This window comes from Mauremys reevesii, linkage group 14, assembly GCF_016161935.1.
Source record: "Mauremys reevesii isolate NIE-2019 linkage group 14, ASM1616193v1, whole genome shotgun sequence".
Lineage (NCBI taxonomy): Eukaryota > Metazoa > Chordata > Testudines > Geoemydidae > Mauremys > Mauremys reevesii.
This window is the reverse complement of record NC_052636.1, coordinates 27256132-27276903: the sequence shown is the minus strand read 5'-3', so window position 1 is coordinate 27276903 and position 20772 is coordinate 27256132. Positions and strand designations below refer to the sequence as shown.

General features: G+C 44.8%; 1 protein-coding gene across 1 annotated transcript in view; it reads right to left on the bottom strand.

Annotated features, from left to right (window-relative positions):
* Positions 1-8742: 8742 nt before the first annotated feature.
* Positions 8743-20772, bottom strand: part of LOC120381732 (zinc finger protein 420-like) — a gene marked incomplete at its 3' end in the record, with an annotated part of 264899 nt that continues 252869 nt past the window's right edge. Inside the window, exons 3-4 of the mRNA XM_039499847.1 lie at positions 9283-10106; positions 8743-9200 (exon numbers count right to left, since the gene is read on the bottom strand). Coding sequence (XP_039355781.1) covers positions 8743-9200; positions 9283-10106 — 1282 coding nt within the window. The remainder of the gene's footprint in view (positions 9201-9282; positions 10107-20772) is intronic.

Below are 20772 nucleotides of genomic sequence, written 5' to 3'. Positions count from 1 at the left end.
TTAATTGATAAACTCAACATTAACAAGTCACTGGGACCAGATGGCATTCACCCAAGAGTTCTGAAAGAACTCAAATGTGAAGTTGCGGAACTATTAACTAAGGTTTGTAACCTGTCCTTTCAATCCGCTTCGGTACCCAGTGACTGGAAGTTAGCTAATGTAACGCCAATATTTAAAAAGGGCTCTAGGGGTGACCCCGGCAATTACAGACTGGTAAGTCTAGCGTTGGTACCGGGCAAATTAGTCGAAACAATAGTTAAGAATAAAATTGTCAGACACATAGAAAAACAAACTGTTGAGCAATAGTCAACATGGTTTCTGTAAAGGAAAATCGTGTCTTACTAATCTATTAGAGTTCTTTGAAAGGGTCAACAAACATGTGGAAAAGGGGGATCCGGTGGACATAGGGTACTTAGATTTCCAGAAAGCCTTTGACAAGGTCCCTCACCAAAGGCTCTTACATAAATTAAGCTGTCATGGGATAAAAGGGAAGATCCTTTCATGGATTGAGAACTGGTTAAAGGACAGGGAACAAAGGGTAGGAATTAATGGTAAATTCTCAGAATGGAGAGGGGAAACTAGTGGTGTTCCCCAAGGGTCAGTCCTAGGACCAATCCTATTCAATTTATTCATAAATGATCTGGAGAAAGGGGTTAACAGTGAGGTGGCAAAGTTTGCAGATGATACTAAACTACTCAAGATAGTTAAGACCAAAGCAGATTGTGAAGAACTTCAACAAGATCTCACAAAACTAAGTGATTGGGCAACTAAATGGCAAATGAAATGTAATGTGGATAAATGTAAAGTAATGCACATTGGAAAAAATAACCCCAACTATACATACAATATGATGGGGGCTAATTTAGCTACGAGTCAGGAAAAAGATCTCGGAGTCATCGTGGATAGTTCTCTGAAGATGTCCATGCAGTGTGCAGAGGCGGTCAAAAAAGCAAACAGGATGTTAGGAATCATTAAAAAGGGGATAGAGAATAAGACTGAGAATATATTATGCCCTTAAATCCATGGTACGCCCACATCTCGAATACTGTGTACAGATGTGGTCTCCTCACCTCAAAAAAGATATTCTAACACTAGAAAAGGTTCAGAAAAGGGCAACTAAAATGATTAGGTGTTTGGAGAGGGTCTCATACGAGGAAAGATTAAAGAGGCTGGGACTCTTCAGCTTGGAAAAGAGAAGACTAAGGGGGGATATGATAGAGGTCTATACAATCATGAGTGATGTTGAGAAAGTGGATAAGGAAAAGTTATTTACTTGTTCCCATAATACAAGAACTAGGGGTCACCAAATGAAATTAATAGGCAGCAGGTTTAAAACACATAAAAGGAAGTTCTTCTTCATGCAGTGCACGGTCAACTTGTGCAACTCCTTACCAGAGGAGGTTGTGAAGGCTAGGACTATAACAATGTTTAAAAGGGAACTGGATAAATTCATGGTGGTTAAGTCCATAAATGGCTATTAGCTAGGATGGGTAAGAATGGTGTCCCTAGCCTCTGTTCGTCAGAGGATGGAGATGGATGGCAGGAGAGAGATCACTTGATCATTGCCTGTTAGGTTCACTTCCTCTGGGGCACCTGGCATTGGCCACTGTCGGTAGGCAGATACTGGTCTAGATGGACCTTTGGTCTGACCCGGTACGGCCGTTCTTATGTTCTGTTCATGAACCACTCCAGTGGTCCCTGCAAACTGCTCTGCTGGGGCAGCAAAGAGCCACCAAATGTTCTGAGGGCTGGAGAAAAATGCCTTCTAGGGAGCTATTGAAAGAGCTCAACCTGTTTAGCTGATCAAAAGAAGATTGAAAGGTGACTTCACTGAAGTGTTGAAGCGCCTTCAGGGAGAGAAAAGATTGGGTATTAAAGGGGTCTTTAATCGAGCAGAGAAAGGCATAACAAGACCCAATGGCTGGAAGGTGAAAAGAGACAAATTCATATTACAAATAAGGCACAAATGTTCAACAGCAAGGATGATTCACCACAGGAACAAGCTACCAAGGAAAGTGGTGGATTCTCCATCTCCTGATGTTATTTAATGAAGACTAGATGCCTTTCTGGAATGTGTTAGCTTCAAAAAGTAGCTATTGTGTCATACAGGAGGACTGTGATATGCAGAGGGTCAGATTAGATGTTCTAATGGTCTCTTCTGACCATAAAGTCGACTCATTTCTGAAAAACTGAGTGCAGCATTGGGAGCAGCGTCTGATGTTTCCCTGTCTAGCCGGCTTGCTGCCTAGAACGAACGCTCCTTGAGTGGGGTGATCCACAGGGCGTAGCTCAAACCTGCAAAGTGCCTGGCCAGGGGCAGGACATTGGCACAGCAAGGGAGGGGTGTGGCAGTGACATCACAAAGGCCTTTTGCAGGACCTCAGCCTATTGGTCCAAGTGGTGGGGAGGTGGTGACCTCACAGAGAGATGCTGACATCAGCCAGGCAGGACGGGGCGAGGGGCCAGGGAAACCTCAGAGACCCCTGTGGCTTTGCTTCAGCAAGTCTCCTTCTCCAGGTCTCTCTTTGAGGACTGAGAGAGTATTCGGGTTCACGGACATGAGCGCCAGGAGGAACCTCTTTTGAGTTTTCTCCTTCCCTTTTAGTGATTTTACTAGAAAACAGCCGTCCCTGTTTAGAAGGTAAGAGCCTCCTCGAGGACTGAAACCTGTTCAGTCTGATCCATCTGGTGACAATTGAATTCTAGGCATGGAAAACACGAGGTTAAGGAGGCAGAATTTTATTCCGCACCTGGGATTTTGTCCCTTAGAATCATTGGGGACATAAGGGATTGACCTATATGTTACACCTATTCCTTCATCCCTCACTCCTTTCTCTTTGTCTCTTGCTTCTTTTGTCCTTTCTCCTGTTCCTCCCAACATCAGGTTTTTTCTCTTGCTGATAACAGCTCACGTTAACTGATCGCTCGTTATAGTGTGTATGGCAGCACCATTTTTTTCATGTTCTCTGTGTGTATATATATCTTCCTACTGTATTTTTAACTGCATGCATCCGATAAGAACATAAGAACAGCCGTACCGGGTCAGACCAAAGGTCCATCTAGCCCAGTATCTGTCTACCGACAGTGGCCAATGCCAGGTGACCCAGAGGGAGTGAACCTAACAGGCAATGATCAAGTGATCTCTCTCCTGCCATCTATCTCCATCCTCTGACGAACAGAGGCAAGGGACACCATTCTTACTCATCCTGGCTAATAGCCATTTATGGACTTAGCCACCATGAATTTATCCAGTTCCCTTTTAAACATTCTTATAGTCCTAGCCTTCACAACCTTCTCAGGCAAGGAGTTCCACAAGCTGACTGTGCGCTGCGTGGAGAAGAACTTCCTTTTAAACAAATAAGTGGGTTTTAGCCCACAAAAGCTTATGCTCAAATAAATTTGTTAGTCTCTAAGGTGCTACAAGGACTCCTTATTCTTTTTGCAGATAAATTAATGATCACACTGGTCCCTTCTGACCTTAAAGGCTCTGAGTCTAAGAGGGAGAGGGAAGTAAAGGAAAAAAACATCAACCAAACATTGTAATACCGGGATGACTCCACCTGCTCACTCTATAGTCCCGCCCCTTTCTTCCTCCACTGGGTGTTTAATGACCTGCAGGACATTGATTCTCTCCTTCCATTGATAAACTGATACAATGTGACTGAAATTAAACCAATTCCCACCTCAGAAAATGTCACCTCACAGCATTGGCTGGGAATCGAACGCAAGTCAACTGCTTAGAAGGCAGCTATGCTCACCACTCTACCACCAACGCAGCTGGCAAAAGTACCGCTTATGCTTGCCCAATGAGGCTAGACCAGAATTGAGGCGTTTTCCTACCTGTTAAAATGCACTTGATTCTCATCACTAAACAAACACCTCCATCTTCACCTGGGTTTGAACCATCAGCCTTTCCATTAGCCACCAATGCTATTAATCACAGACACAGGTAACTGCCTACTTCCCACCTACAGGGGTACAACTGGCTACTGAGGGAGGCGCACTGCTGGGGTTATGAGTTCAGGCCTGACCCAGAGCATCGGTTTTCATTAGCCATGGAGCTTCCCCGACTTGCTTTGTCTCAGTCACATGGAAAGTGCCATACGAGGGGGATGAGAGTAAATTCTAAACTCTGAAATGTGGAGGTTGGCCCAGAGATTGGGATAAGGGGTTTGAAGAGAAAAAGCTCTAAGAATATAAAACCAGACAGTCTCCAGGGGCAGGTTTGGTACCTAGGTACAGGGAGCCATTGGGGTGGGGGTTCACTTCCTCTGTTCAATGTCCTGAGAGGTATTTGAAGGTGAAGATAACGCCATGGCTAACAGGTGACTGGCACGTCCTGGGTTAAAGAAAGGAAGGGACTTGGGTTAATAGTCTGAAGATTTGCGTTACCGTCACTGTCTGACCCCCCTTCAGTGTGGAGCAGGTGTGTACATTGCTGAGTGGAGCGCACAGACTCCTGGAGAGCAGGGGCAGCTGTTTCCATGGCAGAGAGCCTGGCACTTAGGAGACTTTCTACACTTGCTGTTTTGAAGCAATTCAATAAAATAACGGTGGAGCTACAATGTCCGGTCCAAAATTTCAGCTCCCCGCTGCAAAAACACTATTTTAGGATCGAAACAGGAGGCTTCCAGCGCTAGGACACCTGAGCAGAGAGCTGGGGGGGGGGGGGGGTAACAGCTGCTGACTCTGAGGGTCCTGGGCTAAATCCACTTGCAGGTGGAAGTGTTTTGATTTATTTGATTTATAATGAGCACCAGCTACCAGGGGAGAAGCCCTGCAAGCTGCTGCCACTGGGAAAGGGCAGGGGAGAGGGAGCAAGAGGAGAAAGGTAGACATATTGGAGATGAGGAATTGCGGGGAGAAGAAGGAGAGAACAGAGAGACAATAAATGATTGAAGCAGAACAGGTGTCCCAACTCAGTCTTGATCATCACAGGTGTTCACAGAGACAGGTAGTTCCAGGTTTTCCAGGCTGTGGCAGTGCATAGGATTCTTCCGTCCTAAGTGCAGGACTCTGCACTTCTCCTTGTTGAACCTCCTCAGAATTCTTTGGGCCCAATCCTCCAATTTGTCTAGGTCGCTCTGCACCCAAACCCTGTCCTCCAGCGCTTGGATTCTTTACATGCTTTCACAGAGCAAAGAGCACATGTTCCATGATTTCATAGGGCAGAGTTTTGTGCTATCGGAGCTTTCCTGTGTGAATTTGACAGGTGGATCAACATAGAGACACAGTGTGACCCTTCTCAGGGTGCTGAGGGCTGTGAGTCTCCTTGTTGCCACCTGCCACAAGGAAGAGGGACTTTTGCATTTGGCAGCTGGATGTTAGTGACCAAATTCACCAGCCTGCTGGAACTCAAGGACCCTCCTCTGAGCTACAGCAGCCATCTTAACCCTTGAGTTCCTTCAATGTGTCCCCCTCTGGGGTCCAGCCCGGATCACCAGATACTCGGTGAAATCCCAGATCCTCTCTTCCCCAAGTATCCCAGGTTACTAGTTTTACTGTGGACCATTGCTACTGTATCTCACACAGCACCTGAGTACAGTTATTGAACAAGCAAAAATTTATTTCACAACGGATAGAGATTTAAACAAACGTGAGTGATGGAAACCAACTGTTACCACTAAACAAAGGCAGAAAGTAATAGAATAGAAAGGCCAGCACAAAAAACAGAGAGAGGAACAATAAGATAGTAAAAGGACAATGGTTGGAACTCTCCATTTCTCTCAGTCTTTGGATTGATGGGTACTAGAGCTGTAGCAACAGTTGAGGAACCAGGGTAAATTAAATCAAATTAACTTTTCAAGATTAGCCATCATTTCCTGTATGACTAACAAAACACAAAAACAAGATGACTTTCAGTTTTCCAAAATAATTCACATTATCACACAGTCTCTTACTCTTTATCCAATAACTTCACCTATAATTTCATTTTAACTGGTAACAATAACATATTCAAAGATCACAAATTCTTGTCATATATGTTAGTTTTCTTTTAATCCCCATTGCCAACAACTGAACCTTGGCTCAAGTTGTGGTTTCTTCCAACGTGAGTCCCAACACTTCTGTGAGTTCATATATCTCGGGTTCTTCTGCCATGTGTGTTGGTAGAAGGGGTCTTCTATGTCGCAATGTTTGCATCATGGAGAAAAATACCTCTTTTTTCACACTTTGTAATCTTTCAAAGTAGGAGGAGGTAGAGAAGTAAGGTAAATGCATAAAACACAAGAGAAAACTAAGGCCTGGTCTACACTAAAGACATTTATCGGGATAACTATATTGCTTAGGGGTGTGAAAAATCCACACAGATGAGCAACGTAGTTACTGCTCATGTAGATAGTGCTACATGAGCGGGAGAGCTTCTCCTGCCAACATAGCCACCGCCGCTTGCGGGGGCTGGACTAATCAAGTCTGATGAGAGAAATCTCTCTCATTGGCTTAGAGCATCTGTTATAGCAGTGCTATAGCAGCGCAGCTACATTGGTGCAGCTGTGCCAACATCAGCTTAATTGTGTAGCCACAGCGTCAGACACAAAACCATAGAATCAGGACTCAACATGCGTGTATCTGGAAGTCTGAAATTGGAGGCTGAGAAATACGTTGCCTCATTGGTTACCATCATTTCTACAGCCTGAAAGTCCTTGTTACCCAATCAGGCAGCCAGTTTGGGATCCACAGGGAAGGACTGTCCTATGAAGCACTCTCTCTTTGCATCCAAAAAGTGAAGGATGACTGTTCTCAATCTAACCCTGGCATACTTTGGAAGTGTAATCAGTGACACTGAACTAGGAAGTGGAGTTGTACAAACCATTTTCCTTGGGTCACCATAGCTTCCTTTACTGGGGTGGAAACCAAGAACTGGGTGTGGACTCTTTCAACCTCAGCTCTTTCCAAATCCTTGGTTTTGGATAGGGTAAATTTACACTTCTCTGAAGAATACTTTACAAAACCACTTAAAATCTCAGCAATGTTAATGAGGAGTGGCTTCCTGAAACATGCCCAGCTTTTCTTTAATTTGGTGGCACAGGTCCAGGGAAGGGACTGGATACAGACCTGGGATCAGAATCTTCGTTAGTTACCAGAGCTGGAGATTCTATTCAAACATGGCTATTTTTCTGAAGCTATTACATTTTCAACACTGGTTTCATTTTATACACATCTTTAGCGCCTACAAAGGATAAATTCAACCAAACACTCCACTTCTATTTCCTCAACATCTGTGTTATGAAAGGCTGCATTTCCCATAGCATAGGATTTACTAGGAGAGATCTTCTGTAGGGCCTGGGTTACAAATGCTCTGGGAAACAAACACATGGGCATTTTGCCTAGTTCAAAACCACTTACCATGGAATTCTCTTCCCAGATCATTGGAGACAATATTGCCTTAAACAACTGAAATACACTGTGATCAGATGCACTTCCTTCAGTTAGTTGGGGTTCTGCTGTTGTTCACCATTTCTGAGTGGAGATTTTAAATCACTGCTATTTCTTTGTTAGCCTGTCCAGTAAATTAGAGAGTTCTCTCCTGTTGATAGAATTGCACTTCAACTTTCTCCATATCATCATGGAGGGATGGGGAAAAAGCAAAGCTGAAATCATAAATGAGGACTTTAGCAAAGGGTCATTGTCTTACATTCTTCAATAAATCTGAGCTACATCCTATCAAACTGAACTAATATCCAATTGGGTGACCAAACAGCCTTCAGGAAAGATAGAAACCCACATCACAGAGAGACAATACATGACAAAGAAAGTGTCAAGTGAAATTCCAGAGCAGGTTACATCTGATTATTCAGAGTCGGGACAAGAGATTTTCCCACCACATTGTCCTCTGATCCATTCAAACCTGCTTCCCTCATCCCTGTCTCAATAGTCAGTTATGTTATTTACAATTTTTTTAGTATCCCAGCATGCCCATAATGAGGGAAAAACAGCCCTCTTGCCAGAAGTGGCTTTACAATAGCTGGAACCTGGAATTTAAACTCTAAATGATCACACTGTATTTGGGATCCATTTGAATTCCCCTCCCAGGTCTTTGACACTTTCATCTCCAGTCATAGCGACTCTGATATAGGATTAAAGAAGTCAAAACATCATCTGCAAGCACAGACAACGGAGAATGCTTCATCACATGACACTTTGAAAAGTGGATGGATAGAATGTGACGAAGATAAACTCTACCTGGCTCAGGCAAAAGGTAACAGTTCTGCAGTGAAGGGGAAGGAGGGAATCTCTGAGTCACCCCATCTCCTTCCAGTGTCACAGAAGCTGAAATTATACTTTTTTCCTGCCCCTGCTCCTCTTCATTTACATATAATTTGAAAAATTCTCAACATAACTGCTCTTCAGCACAACCCAGAGCAACGTGAGAACAACTGGCAAGGATACAATCTGTATCACTGGTGACTCTAACAATAACTTTGCAATAGGAGGAATGGTATAAACGTGATGCTCCCTGGTTCCTCATAGGAAGGACACACTCCAGTTACTTGTGGGACAATAGAAAGGACAAATAGGTCCATCTCAAAAGAGGGCGAACTGCGAAAGGCAAAAATGGGCCACTCATCTGGCCAAGCTGAGGGATAACGGTGCTGCAAACAGTTCAAAGAGCTTGAAAAGTTACTATGTGGGAATCAGGAAAAGTATTAAAAAAACAAAGTATTGATAGCCCTAGAGATTTTTACAATGTTGATCTCTCTTGCAGATTCTCTGATGGCTAACATGGGCTGAGTGCCAAGAGAAGGTTTTCCCACACTCATGGCATACATAGGGCCTCTCCCCTGTGTGGATTCTCTGATGTTGAGAAAGGGCTGAACTCTTTGTGAAGCATTTTCCACACTCACAGCATTTATAGGGCCTCTCCCCTGTGTGGAGTCTCTGATGGGTAATAAGGTGTGAGCGGTGATTGAAGGTTTTCCCACACTCTCTGCATTCATAGGGCCTCTCCCCTGTGTGGATTCTCTGATGAAGAGAAAGGGCTGAACTTTGAGTGAACGTTTTCCCACACTCACTGCATACATAGGGCCTTTCCCCTCTGTGGATCCTCTGATGAACAGAAAGGGTTGATCTGTGAGTGAAGGTTTTCCTACACTCTCTGCATTCATAGGGCCTCTCATCTGTGTGGCTTCTCTGATGAACAGAAAGGGCTGAACTTTGAGTGAACGTTTTCCCACACTCACTGCATACATAGGGCCTGTCCCTGTGTGGATTGTTTGATGACTAATAAGGTGCGAGCTGCGACTGAAGGTTTTACAACACTCACGGCATTCGTAGGGTCTTTCCCTGTGTGGATTCTCCGATGTCTAGAAAGGCCTGATTTGTAAGTGAAGGTTTTCCCACACTCACGGCATTCAAAGGGCCTCTCCCCTGTGTGGATTCTCTGATGTTGAGAAAAGGCTGATATTTGAGTGAAGGTTTTCCCACACTCTCTGCATTCATAGGGCCTGTCCCCTGTGTGGATTCTCTGATGTTGAGAAAGGGCTGATATTTGAGTGAAGGTTTTCCCACACTCTCTGCATTCGTAGGGCCTGTCCCCTGTGTGGATTCTCTGATGTCTAGAAAGGCCTGATCTGCGATTGAAGGTTTTCCCACACTCACTGCATTCATAGGGCCTGTCCCCTGTGTGGATTCTCTGATGTCTAGAAAGGCCTGATTTGTAAGTGAAGGTTTTCCCACACTCACGGCATTCGTAAGGCCTCTCCCCTGTGTGGATTCTCTGATGTTGAGAAAGGTTTGAGCTGCTAGTGAAGCATTTTCCACATCCACTGCATTCGTAGGGCCTGTCCCCTGTGTGGATTGTTTGATGCCTAATAAGGTCCGAACTGCGATTGAAGGTTTTCCCACACTCACTGCATTTGTAGGGCCTCTCCCCTGTGTGGATTCTCTGATGTACAGAAAGGTCTGAACTCTCAGTGAAGCATTTTCCACACTCACAGCATTTATAGGGCCTATCCCCTGTGTGGATTTTCTGATGGGCAATAAGGCGTGAGCTGCGATTGAAGGTTTTCCCACACTCACTGCATTTGTAGGGTCTCTCCCCTGTGTGGATTCTCAGATGAACAGAAAGGTTTGATCCGTGAATGAAGTTTTTCCCACACTCAGGGCATGTATTTTTTCTCTTTCGCCTAAGGATTTCCTGTTGTGTTGTGGTTTCCATGAGGACCTTCTGAGTTCCCCAAGAGAAAATAAATTTATCCAATTTCTCTCCTGGCTGGTTTCCTTGCTCTGTTTCTGGTCTGTGCTGAATCTCCCAGGAGTTTCCCTGCTCATGACTCCTGGACACATTCCTTTTCGATCTTTGCGATAATGCTCTGTTTTTACCCACTGGCTCGACATCTTCAGGCTGAAAATTCTGCTCCTCTTTCTCACATGCCATTGCATCACCTGCTGTGACAGAGACAGAAACCTCAAACAGGGATGGAAAGGGGAAGACCAAACCAAAACAAGTGCTGAAAACAGGTCAAATAAAAATCAGGAGCTGAACTCCCCCAAACTCTTCCCCCAAATAGGAGAGAGGAGGGGGATGAATTCAGCCTTCACATCCCATCCAAATACGCAGGGGGAAGGGAGGAAGCTACTGCCTGGTGTCTGCTAGTATCTATAAGAAGCCATGAGCTATAGTTACCCTGTGGATACGACTCCTGCTAGGGATAATAATGAACTGAGAGATCTCCCCAAGGGCTTTGTTGGGCATCCCAGATGTTTCCTTCAGGCACTTACAGATTCTGGGTGGTTTAATGTTTCCTCACCTGTGCAGGGAGCTCTCAGGATCTCTCTTTCCTCTGAACGCTGGAGGTCTGGGACCCATGGCTCTTCCCCTTGTTCCAGCTGGGAGATCACATCAGGCTGGGTAACAGGAAACCCTGCTCAGATGAAAGAAAACAAAGGAGTTCACTTGATTTCATAAGACTTTGTCATAAAAAACATTCTATTAATTTAACTTCAGTGCTTAGTATGACCTGGTGGGCCAGAGGCAGTTCTCACTGAGAATGCCAAGATCAGGGCAGGCTGAAAAAGGGATCACCCACTCGGGTTATCGAGAAGCTGAAAAAAGAAATCACACGGCCCCCTTTATTGCATCCCAGTTCTCTGACTCCTAATCAGCACTTAGGCCCAGTACAGTGAGAGGTTATTTCAAAACTCTGCTCACATAAACAAAATGATCTTCTGACCCCAAAGGTCAGCCACATCACCAAGCCAGTATAGGTTTGGATCTTACCCAAAATACCACACTGCCAGCCAATCCTTAGCATCTAAACTGAAGGTTTAAACGAAAGAAAAGCAGAAAGAAGTTAAATGGGAAAGCAGTCAGATACATTCCAAAATGGATATATTAGGTTCTTAGCAGTATTGGTGAGTTGCTGGCTTGGAAGTCCGTCTGGAACACATCCATAGCTTGGATGGGTCATTCAGTCCTTTGTTCCAGGGTTCAGTTTGTAGAGAAGTTGCTCCAGAGGCACGCAAGGGGATTGAAGACAAAATGGAGATGATGCAGCTGCCCTTTATATTCCTTTTGCTATGTGGCTTGTACTTCCTGTGTCCCAAACACAAGCTTCACAGCATGTGGCATGGAAAAGCCTTGGAGTTCTCATTACACAGGCATACCCCGGCATGTCTTGCTGACGCAATAGGTGTATCCCCTTGGTCCTTTCCATGGGCTCATTGTACAGCTGATGACCCTCAATGGGCCATCAAACAGGCTAGGCAGTGTTGATGCCAATATGTCTGGGGGTGTCACCCAGAAACACTGCACAAGTCTGGAAATACAGATATACCCTACATATCTATAACTCACAATACAAAGGTGATACAGACATAGAAACAAAATGATCATACTTGGAAAATCATAACATTTCCCCTGACACCTTAAATGGCATATCTAGCATGATTCATTGCAATTTGATAAGATTATATTATTTTATTATTAATACCAAAGTGTCTCACAATTCCATACAGTGTCACACTTGGTAAACCAGTGAATTCGCAGGACCAGTTCCCCAGGTCCATGAAGATGCCAAACACTGTGCTTATGAGGGATTGAAATACCCACATATCTGCTGGGAACACACACACAGACACTGTGTCAGTCTACACCCTGTGATGGAGCAAGGCCGGATGGCTACAGGAAAGTATTGAGGAGCAGGTATGTTAGCTCCAGGCTAAGCAAATCCCTAGGACCATAGGAACCAAAATGGCAGTTGCTCCAGGCTAATCAAGGCACCTGGGGCCAATTAAGAACTTTCTAGAAGGCACCGGAGAGAGCTAAATTGATTGGAGCACCTGCAGCCAATCAGGACAGGCTAATCAAGGCACCTGGTATAAAAAGGGGAGCTCACTCCAGTCTGGGGAGGAGGAGCCAGAGGAAAGAAGTGTGCATGAGGAGCTGGGAGCAAGAGACACAAGGAACTAAGAACTGAGATGGGGTACTACTGGAGGATTGAGGAAAACACCGTACAATCAAGCAGCATCAGACACCAAGAGGATCCTGTGGTGAGGATAAAGAAGGTGTTTGAAGGAGGCTATGGGGAAGTAGCCCAGGGAGCTGTAGTGGTCAAGCAGCGGTTACAAGTAGCACTATAGAGACTGCTGCAATTCACAGGGCCCTGGGCTGGAACCCAGAGTAGAGGGCGGGCCTGGGTTCCCCCCTAGCCCCGCTACTTCTAATCAGACATAGGAGTAGTTGATCCAGACTATGGGTTTCACCCAAGGGGAAAACCACTGAGGGGAAGAAATCCGCCAATAAGCGCAGGACCTACTAGAGGAGAGGAGGAACTTTGCCACAACCCCTATGCTCACTCTTCTAGAAAATTATCAATTTTGTACACAGTATGGCTTGTGAGATATCATTTGAAAATGCATAATCTACTGAATATTATCCTCCTGTTAAAATGTGTAGTAACACTATCTGTAAAGTTATGAGATTTTACAGTATGAGATTATGGAAAAAGTTACAATTCTGGGGAACACCCCCAGAGCAGTTCCTCAGAGACAGCAAGGCAAACAGCTGGTCAAACAGCCATTCTCCTGCAGGGGGAAGGTGTGAAGAAGACATTTACGTTCCATCATAGGGACCACTTGAAGTTGTTGCGGAAAACAACCACACGATTGATTTTGAATCAGCTCAGCCTGAGGCTCTTTTCTTGGTTAAAAGTGCGTAGGGGGCGACAGCTATTGGAATACTGTCCCCCTGAGCTAAAAATCACACAAGCCTTTTAAAGCTTAAAACCACAATCAATGGCACATACGTTGCACGTTAATTTCCTTATTTGGAATATATTGCCAAATATGATGCAGGTCAAAAGCAAACTGAACAATCAGTTTTCCATATTCGGCCTTTCCTGTTATTGTTATTCATACTCTAGTTTGTGGTTTGACTTTTTTAACACTTCCATTGTGGTTATGTTTCAAAAGTTCGGTTACTGCAAATCAGTGTGTTTGGGGACTTTCCACTTCACCTACTAGGGCCCTTATGCACACAAAGCCATTGTTCCCCAATTTGGGGGATTTAAATTAAAATAAATAATTGGAGATATACCAATCTCCTAGAACTGGAAGGGACCTTGAAAGATCATCGAGTCCAGCCCCCTGGCTTCACTTGTTCCCCAATCTGGGGGATTTTCCATTCCACTCTGCTTTTCTATGCCCTTTACACAGAGAAGCAAGATCAGCTAATACTTCAGGCCTACTAGCTTGACCAAAGCTCCAAAGCTTTTTCTGTAGACTTTCCCTCCCAATTCTCATATCTCCGACAGAAAGCCTGGCACCATGACTCAGCTGAGAACTGAAGTTGTTTCTAGTACAAAGGACAGAATTATAAAAAGAGGTGAGGAAAATGCTTCAGACTCTCTCTCTCTCTCTCCCCTTTCCCTCTGCTCATGACAACTCCTGAAGAGCTGAACGTGGGAGGAAGGGGTGGGTTAGGCCGAGTCCTGGCTGAAAGGAAAACCAGCATGTCTCAGCACATGGAGAGAGAAACATTTGCTTTGAATCCATTTTAGCTTGTTAACTTAGACGTTAATTTGTGTTTTATCTTTGCATTTCTTTTGTAAACAATTCTGAGCTTTATGCCTCATTATCTGTATCTTAAAATATTTTTTTTGATTAACTATCTTGTTTTATTCTTTATCTAACCAGTGTGTTTGTAATAAAGTGTGTTGGAAACTCCATCTGGGATAACAAGGTTGGCGCATGTCATTTTCCACTGATGAAATGACAGACTTCATATGAGCTTGCGTTGTTCAGGAGTGTGCTGGACAGGGAAAGATGCACATTTCTGGGAGAAGTCTGGGAGCAGAGAATTTTCTGGGGTTCTCCTGTGCTGCACTGTAACTTATAAGTCACTAACTAGCAGCACTCAATACTGTGTAGCTGGGAGTGAGTTACATGCTGGAGACTGTGCGTTACCTGCCCAGGAGTGGCTGTTCTCACAGTAGAGCAGTGTAAAAGGCACCCCAGCTTGGGAACTGAGGGGACACAGCTGTTCAACAGTCCAGGTTGCACTGTGGTTAATATCACAGACACTCAATTTCAAAGAGTCCCTAAAACACAGAGAAAGTAAATCCATGTCCCAGAAATCAAAGACTCCAGAGAGAGGGCAAGTGTCCCTGGCACTGCTTCTTGCTGACAGAGAGGTTCAGAGACAGTGAGAGAGTCCTGGGGAAGCTGGGAACAGGAAGCATGGGCCGGTGGGGTTCAGTGGAGAAAGGGAACAGGAAGGGCAGGGATATCACTGAATGCAGGATCTCAGCAGTACTAGATGTCAGGATAACACATATTGCAGCCCATTGGAAAACATAATCCCAGCTATACATACAAAATGATCGGATCTAAATTAGCTGTTTCCACTCAAGAGAGAGATCTTGGAGTCACTGTGGATAGTTCTCTGAAAACATCCACTCACTGTGCAGCAGCAGTGAAAAAAGCGAACAGAATGTTGGGAATCATTAAGAAATAGATAATAAGACATAAAATATCATATTGCCTCTACACAAATCCATGGTACGCCCACATCTCAAATACTCCGTGTGGATGTGATTACCCCATCTCAAAGAAGTTTACTTGAGCAAACAGGAGCTATTTGACACTGCAATACGGCTCCTGTGCGCTGTTCCCAAAGTGTTCTGCAGCAGGGGAGGGTCTCTGGTAGTGTGTGTGTGTCACTGGCATATTGGGGTGATGCTGAAACAGGACAGAGTAGAGGTGGCATTGTGGGGCTGGCATGAACCTTATCTCTTCATTTCCTATTCCAAGAGGACGGGAATCCTTACCCAGCGAGGTCACATTCTCATAGTTCTCCTGCATGACATCCCTGTAGAGGGCTCTCTGAGTGGGGTCCAGCAGAGCCCACTCTTCCCTGGTGAAATACACAGCCACCTCCTCGAAGGTCACTGGCCCCTGAAAGAGCAAGAATTCAACACTCAGTACCTGCTGCCCCACTATTCACGGAACAGCAGCACCAGGTAAATGGAGGCACATGTTAACAGAGTCCCACCCCACCTTGCCTAGAACAGCCAGGCGGCATCAGAGGGTAGAAAGAGAGAACCTTTGTGTCTCCCAGCTGACAGACGGAGGCAGGGTCATCACATTTATCACATAGCTACTAGCCAGAGCTTGATACAGGAGATGGGGCTGTCTCTGGACCCTGCTGGTGGCTCCCTGGTAGGAATCCCAACACTCTCCAAATAAAATATATGGAAGAAAGGGGAAGTCAATAGTAAAGACTATAAGTTAGGAGGTCAGATTTGTAGAAAATTGGTAAGGGAAGCTATCAGAAATCAATGATCAATCAATGAAAAATAAGAAGGAAGTTTTAAAAAGTATATTAAGTACAAAATTAATCCTAACAACGGTAGTGGTCACTTACTAGATAGAAATGGCAGAATTATCAAAAATAATGCAGAAGAGGTAAAAGTGTTCAATAAATATTTCTCTCCTGGATTTGGAGAAAAACAAATGATGTAACTCATATCATAAGATGTTGACGACGACACTTTCCATTCCAACAACAACTCATGAGTATGTTAAACAGCAGGTATTACAGTTAGATGTGTTTAAATCAGCAGGTCCAGATAACAAGAGTTTTGAGAGACCCGGTGGAGAAGCGTGGTGGACTGTTAGTGTTGATTTTCATTAGGACTTGGAACACTGAGGAAATTCCATAAGACTGGAATAAAGCTAATGCTGTGCCAATATTTAAAAAGTGTAGAAGAGATGACCCAGCTAATTACAAGAGTGTTAGTCTAAAATCGATACTGGGCAAGAGAATGGAGCAGCCGATACTGGAGTTCATTAATAACCAATTAAAGGAGGGTAATATAATTAGTACCCATTAACAAAGGTTTAGACACAATAGATTGTCAAACTAACTGGATATCCTTACTGGATGAGATCAAAAGTTTTGTTGCAACTAATAGTATTGATGTAATATACCTAGACTTCTGTAAGGCATGTGACTTGGTTCAGCACAACATTTTGACTAGAAAACTAGAAAGATAAAAAATACACAGGGCATATATTAAATAGATTAAAAACTGGGATTGTAAATGGGGAACTATGGTCAGTGGATTTCTTTCTAGGGGCTTCCCACAAGGACTGGTTCTTATTAATGACCTGGAAGAAAACATAAAATCATCAGTGATAAAGTTTGCAGTTGCCACAAAGATTGGGGTGGTGGTAACTAATGAAGTGTCAGTAGATTCCGGCTCCAGCACTGGGGAGTCTGGGAAGTTTTCCCAGCCCTGGCTGGGGGGTTATTTCCTGTTCCACAAAGAGGGGAAGTTCCATTCCCAACTCCTGTGCCTTGAAATTAGGCCCTATCTGACACTACACCCCACATTCAGCATAGTGGTAGGAGTATAAAATGATTAGGCCATAATTATTAGGCATTTTGTGCAAGATGCGTCATGTGCAGTGTCATTGGAAAAGTTGTGATTGGCCGAATATGATTATCCTATTTGTGTGCATGGATCATGTTTGTTATCTGAAGTTATGGATATTGACTCTGTATCTGAAGAACAAAACATGTCAAACCAATCTGAGAGCTTTCTTTAATAGGATAACAAGCCTTGTGGATAAGGGAGAAGTGGTGGATGTGGTATACCTAGACTTTAGTAAAGCATTTGATACGGTCTCGCATGATATTCTTATCAATAAACTAGGCAAATACAACTTAGATGGGGCTACTATAAGGTGGGTGCATAACTGGCTCGATAACCGTACTCAGAGTAGTTATTAATGGTTCCCAATCCTGCTGGAAAGGTATAACAAATGGGGTTCCGCAGGGGTCTGTTTTGGGACCGGCTCTGTTCAATATCTTCATCAACCATTTAGATATTGGCATAGAAAGTACACTTATTAAGTCTGCAGATGATACCAAACTGGGAGGGATTGCAACTGGTTTGGAGGACAGGGTCATAATTCAAAATGATCTGGACAAATTGGAGAAATGGTCTGAGGTAAACAGGATGAAGTTTAATAAAGACAAATACAAAGTGCTCCACTTAGAAAGGAACAATCAGTTTCACACATGCAGAATGGGAAGAGACTGTCTAGGAAGGAGTACGGCAGAAAGGGATCTAGGGGTTATAGTGGACAAGCTAAGTATGAGTCAACAGTGTGATGCTGTTGCAAAAAAAGCAAACATGATTCTGGGGTGTGTTGTGAGCAAGACACGAGAAGTCATTCTTCCGCTCTACTCTGCACTGGTTAGGCCTCAACTGGAGTATTGTGTCCAGTTCTGGGCACCACATTTCAAGAAAGATGTGGAGAAATTGGAGACGGTCCAAAGAAGAGCAACAAGAATGATTAAAGGTCTAGAGAACATGACCTATGAACAAAGGCTGAAAGAATTGGGTTTGTTTAGTTTGGAAAGAGAAGACTGAGAGGGGACATGATAGAATCTTTCAGGTAGCTAAAAGGGTGTCATAAGGAGGAGGGAAAAAACATGTTCATCTTCGCCTCTAAGGATAGAAGCAGCAGCAATGGGCTTAAACTGCAGCAAAGGGAGGTTTAGGTTGGACATTAGGGAAAGTTCCTAACTGTCAGGGTGGTTAAACACTGGAATAAATTGCCTAGGGACGTTGTGGAATCTCCATCTCTGGAGATATTTAAGAGTAGGTTACATAAATGTCTATCAGGGATGGTCTAGACAGTATTTGGTCCTGCCACGAGGGCAGGGGACTGGACTCGATGACCTCTCGAGGTCCCTGCCAGTCCTAGAATCTATCGATCTAGGAATAAGAACGGCCGTACTGGGTCAGACCAAAGGTCCATCCAACCCAGTATTCTGTCTACTGACAGTGACCAATGCCAGGTGCCCCAGAAGGAGTGAACCTAACAGGTAATGATCAAGTGATCTCTCTCCTGCCATCCATCGCCACCCTCTGACAAACAGAGGCTAGGGACACCCTTACCCATCCTGGCTAATAGCCATTAATGGACTTAACCTCCATGAATTTATCCAGTTCTCTTTTAAATGCTGTTATAGTCCTAGCCTTCAGGATCTCCTCAGGCAAGGAGTTCCACAGGTTGACTGTGCGCTGTGTGAAGAAGAACTTCCTTTTATTTGTTTTAAACCTGCCGCCCATTAATTTCATTTGGTGGCCCCTAGTTCTTATATTACATGAACAAGTAAATAACTTTTCCTTATTCACTTTCTCCACCTGAGGAAGCACCTGAGGAACAAAGACTGAACTGGGGGAAGTGTTGGTCCCAGGGTAAAGGGATTTCAAGCTTGCATATGGAAACTTGGTGGACTGCTTCTATCATCAGTAAGGGTGAGAAATTGCTAGTTCAAATTCTATCCATCTAGTATGTTAGCAAATAACCAAAAACTCAAACTAAGCCTAAGTAATCTGCTTTGATCGCTTTGCTATCACTTACTGCTGGGAAATTGGCTGTTGTCTTCTCTGTCCTTGAGTGGCTTAAGTAAAGCACTCAGGTAGCTTGGTTGGGTGTATGGCGCCTCCTGCTGTCGTGTTGCGTGATAACAGGGACTGGAGAGGCTGGCTGAATCTCCGGCCAACCACTGTGAGAAGGGCCAGCCCAGCTTCAGGGTTAGAGGGCACAGCAGTTCCCAGAAGCCCCCCACAGTGCACCCCGGGGGTGACAACCCATCACACCCTACATTACACAAGTCTCAGAAGCTTTGTCACATCCTGTCCCCTCCCTTTCTCCACCCTAGATAGTTCCTGCCTCCCACCACCTCGAGCAATTCCCACCCTCCTATGCATTTACTGCTCCTCTCCCTCCAAGCAGAACCCACCACCAGCTCCCTGAGAATCCCTTACCTGAGCCAGCTCCATTGCAGCCATTTCCTTCCCCCTGGGAGGAGGGGATGATCTGGAGCGAAACGTGGACGTTAATCTGTAGCCTGCCAGGGCAAGAAGGGCAATGTGAGAGAATTCAGGTGGGGTTTTTGTCCATTCCCCAAGCCGATTCCCCCCCAGGATTTTCCCTGCTAATGGACATTCTAGGTTCTGCTACACTGTGGAGCACAGAGTGACCTTCTCCCAGTACAGGCCTAGCCCCCTCCCACCAGGATGTAACCCTCTGACACAGGGTGAAACCCTCCCAGCAGCAGAGTCTCTGTGTTACACTTATGTTTGTGGACAATACCAAGCTGGGAGGGGTTGCAAGTGCTTTGGAGGATAGGATTAAAATTCAAAATGATCTGGACAAACTGGAGAAACGGTCTGAAGTAAATAGGATGAAATTCAATAAGGACAAATCCCAAGTACTTCACTTAGGAAGGAACAAGCAGTTGCACACACACAAAATGGGAAATGACTCCCTAGGAAGGAGAACTGCGGAAAGGGAACTAGGGGTCACAGTGCATCATAAGCTAAATATGAGTCAACAGTGTTACACTGTTGCAAAAAAAGCAAGACACGAGAAGTAATTCTTCCGCTCTACTCCGCGCTGATTAGGCCTCAACTGGAGTAGTGTGTCCAGTTCTGGGGGCCACATTTCAGGAAAGATGTGGACAAATTGGAGAAAGTCCAGAGAAGAGCAACAAAAATGACTAAAAGTCTAGAGAACATGACCTATGAGGGAAGATTGAAAACATTTTGTTTGTTTAGTCTGGAGAAAAGAAGACTGAGAGGGGACATGATCACAGTTTGCAAGTACACAAAAGGTTCTTATTAGACGACCTCTCGAGGTCCCTTCCAGTTCTATGATTCTATCAATCAGAGGCCAGAGAAGAGCAGAATCAAAGGAGTCACTCTGGGGCATTCTCCCTGTCACTGTCCCCAAGGCAGCTCTCTCAGGTTTACAAAGCTGTTGGATGCTCCAGCCTTTATCCAGTCTCTCCTGGCAGTGCCCCTTTCATGGGCCGGGCCTAGTTTTAGCCTTTGGGAAGCGTGACCCCGGGGGTGCTGAGACTGGGCCTTCTTGCCTCAGCACATCTTGTTCCTTTCTGTGGCTCCCCAGTGAGTCCCAATGAGTAGATACTCCTCATACAGACTATGAGTATAAGAGCTGCCCACTGCGTCAGAGCAATGGTCCGTCTAGCTCAGTGGCCAATGCCAGGTGCTTCAGAGGGAACTAACAGAACAGGTAACCATCAAGTGATCCATCCCCTGTCGCCCATTCCCAGCTTCTGGCAAACAGAGGCTAGAGACACCATCCCTGCCCAGCCTGCCTGTGGCACTGGCAGATGAGGTGTTAGGTCTTGCAAAAGCCCCCATGTCTTCACTGAACAGGGACAAGCGCATCGCTGGAATCAGTCTGACTCACCTGTGTTAGTATTGTTAAAAGAGGTATTAGCATTAT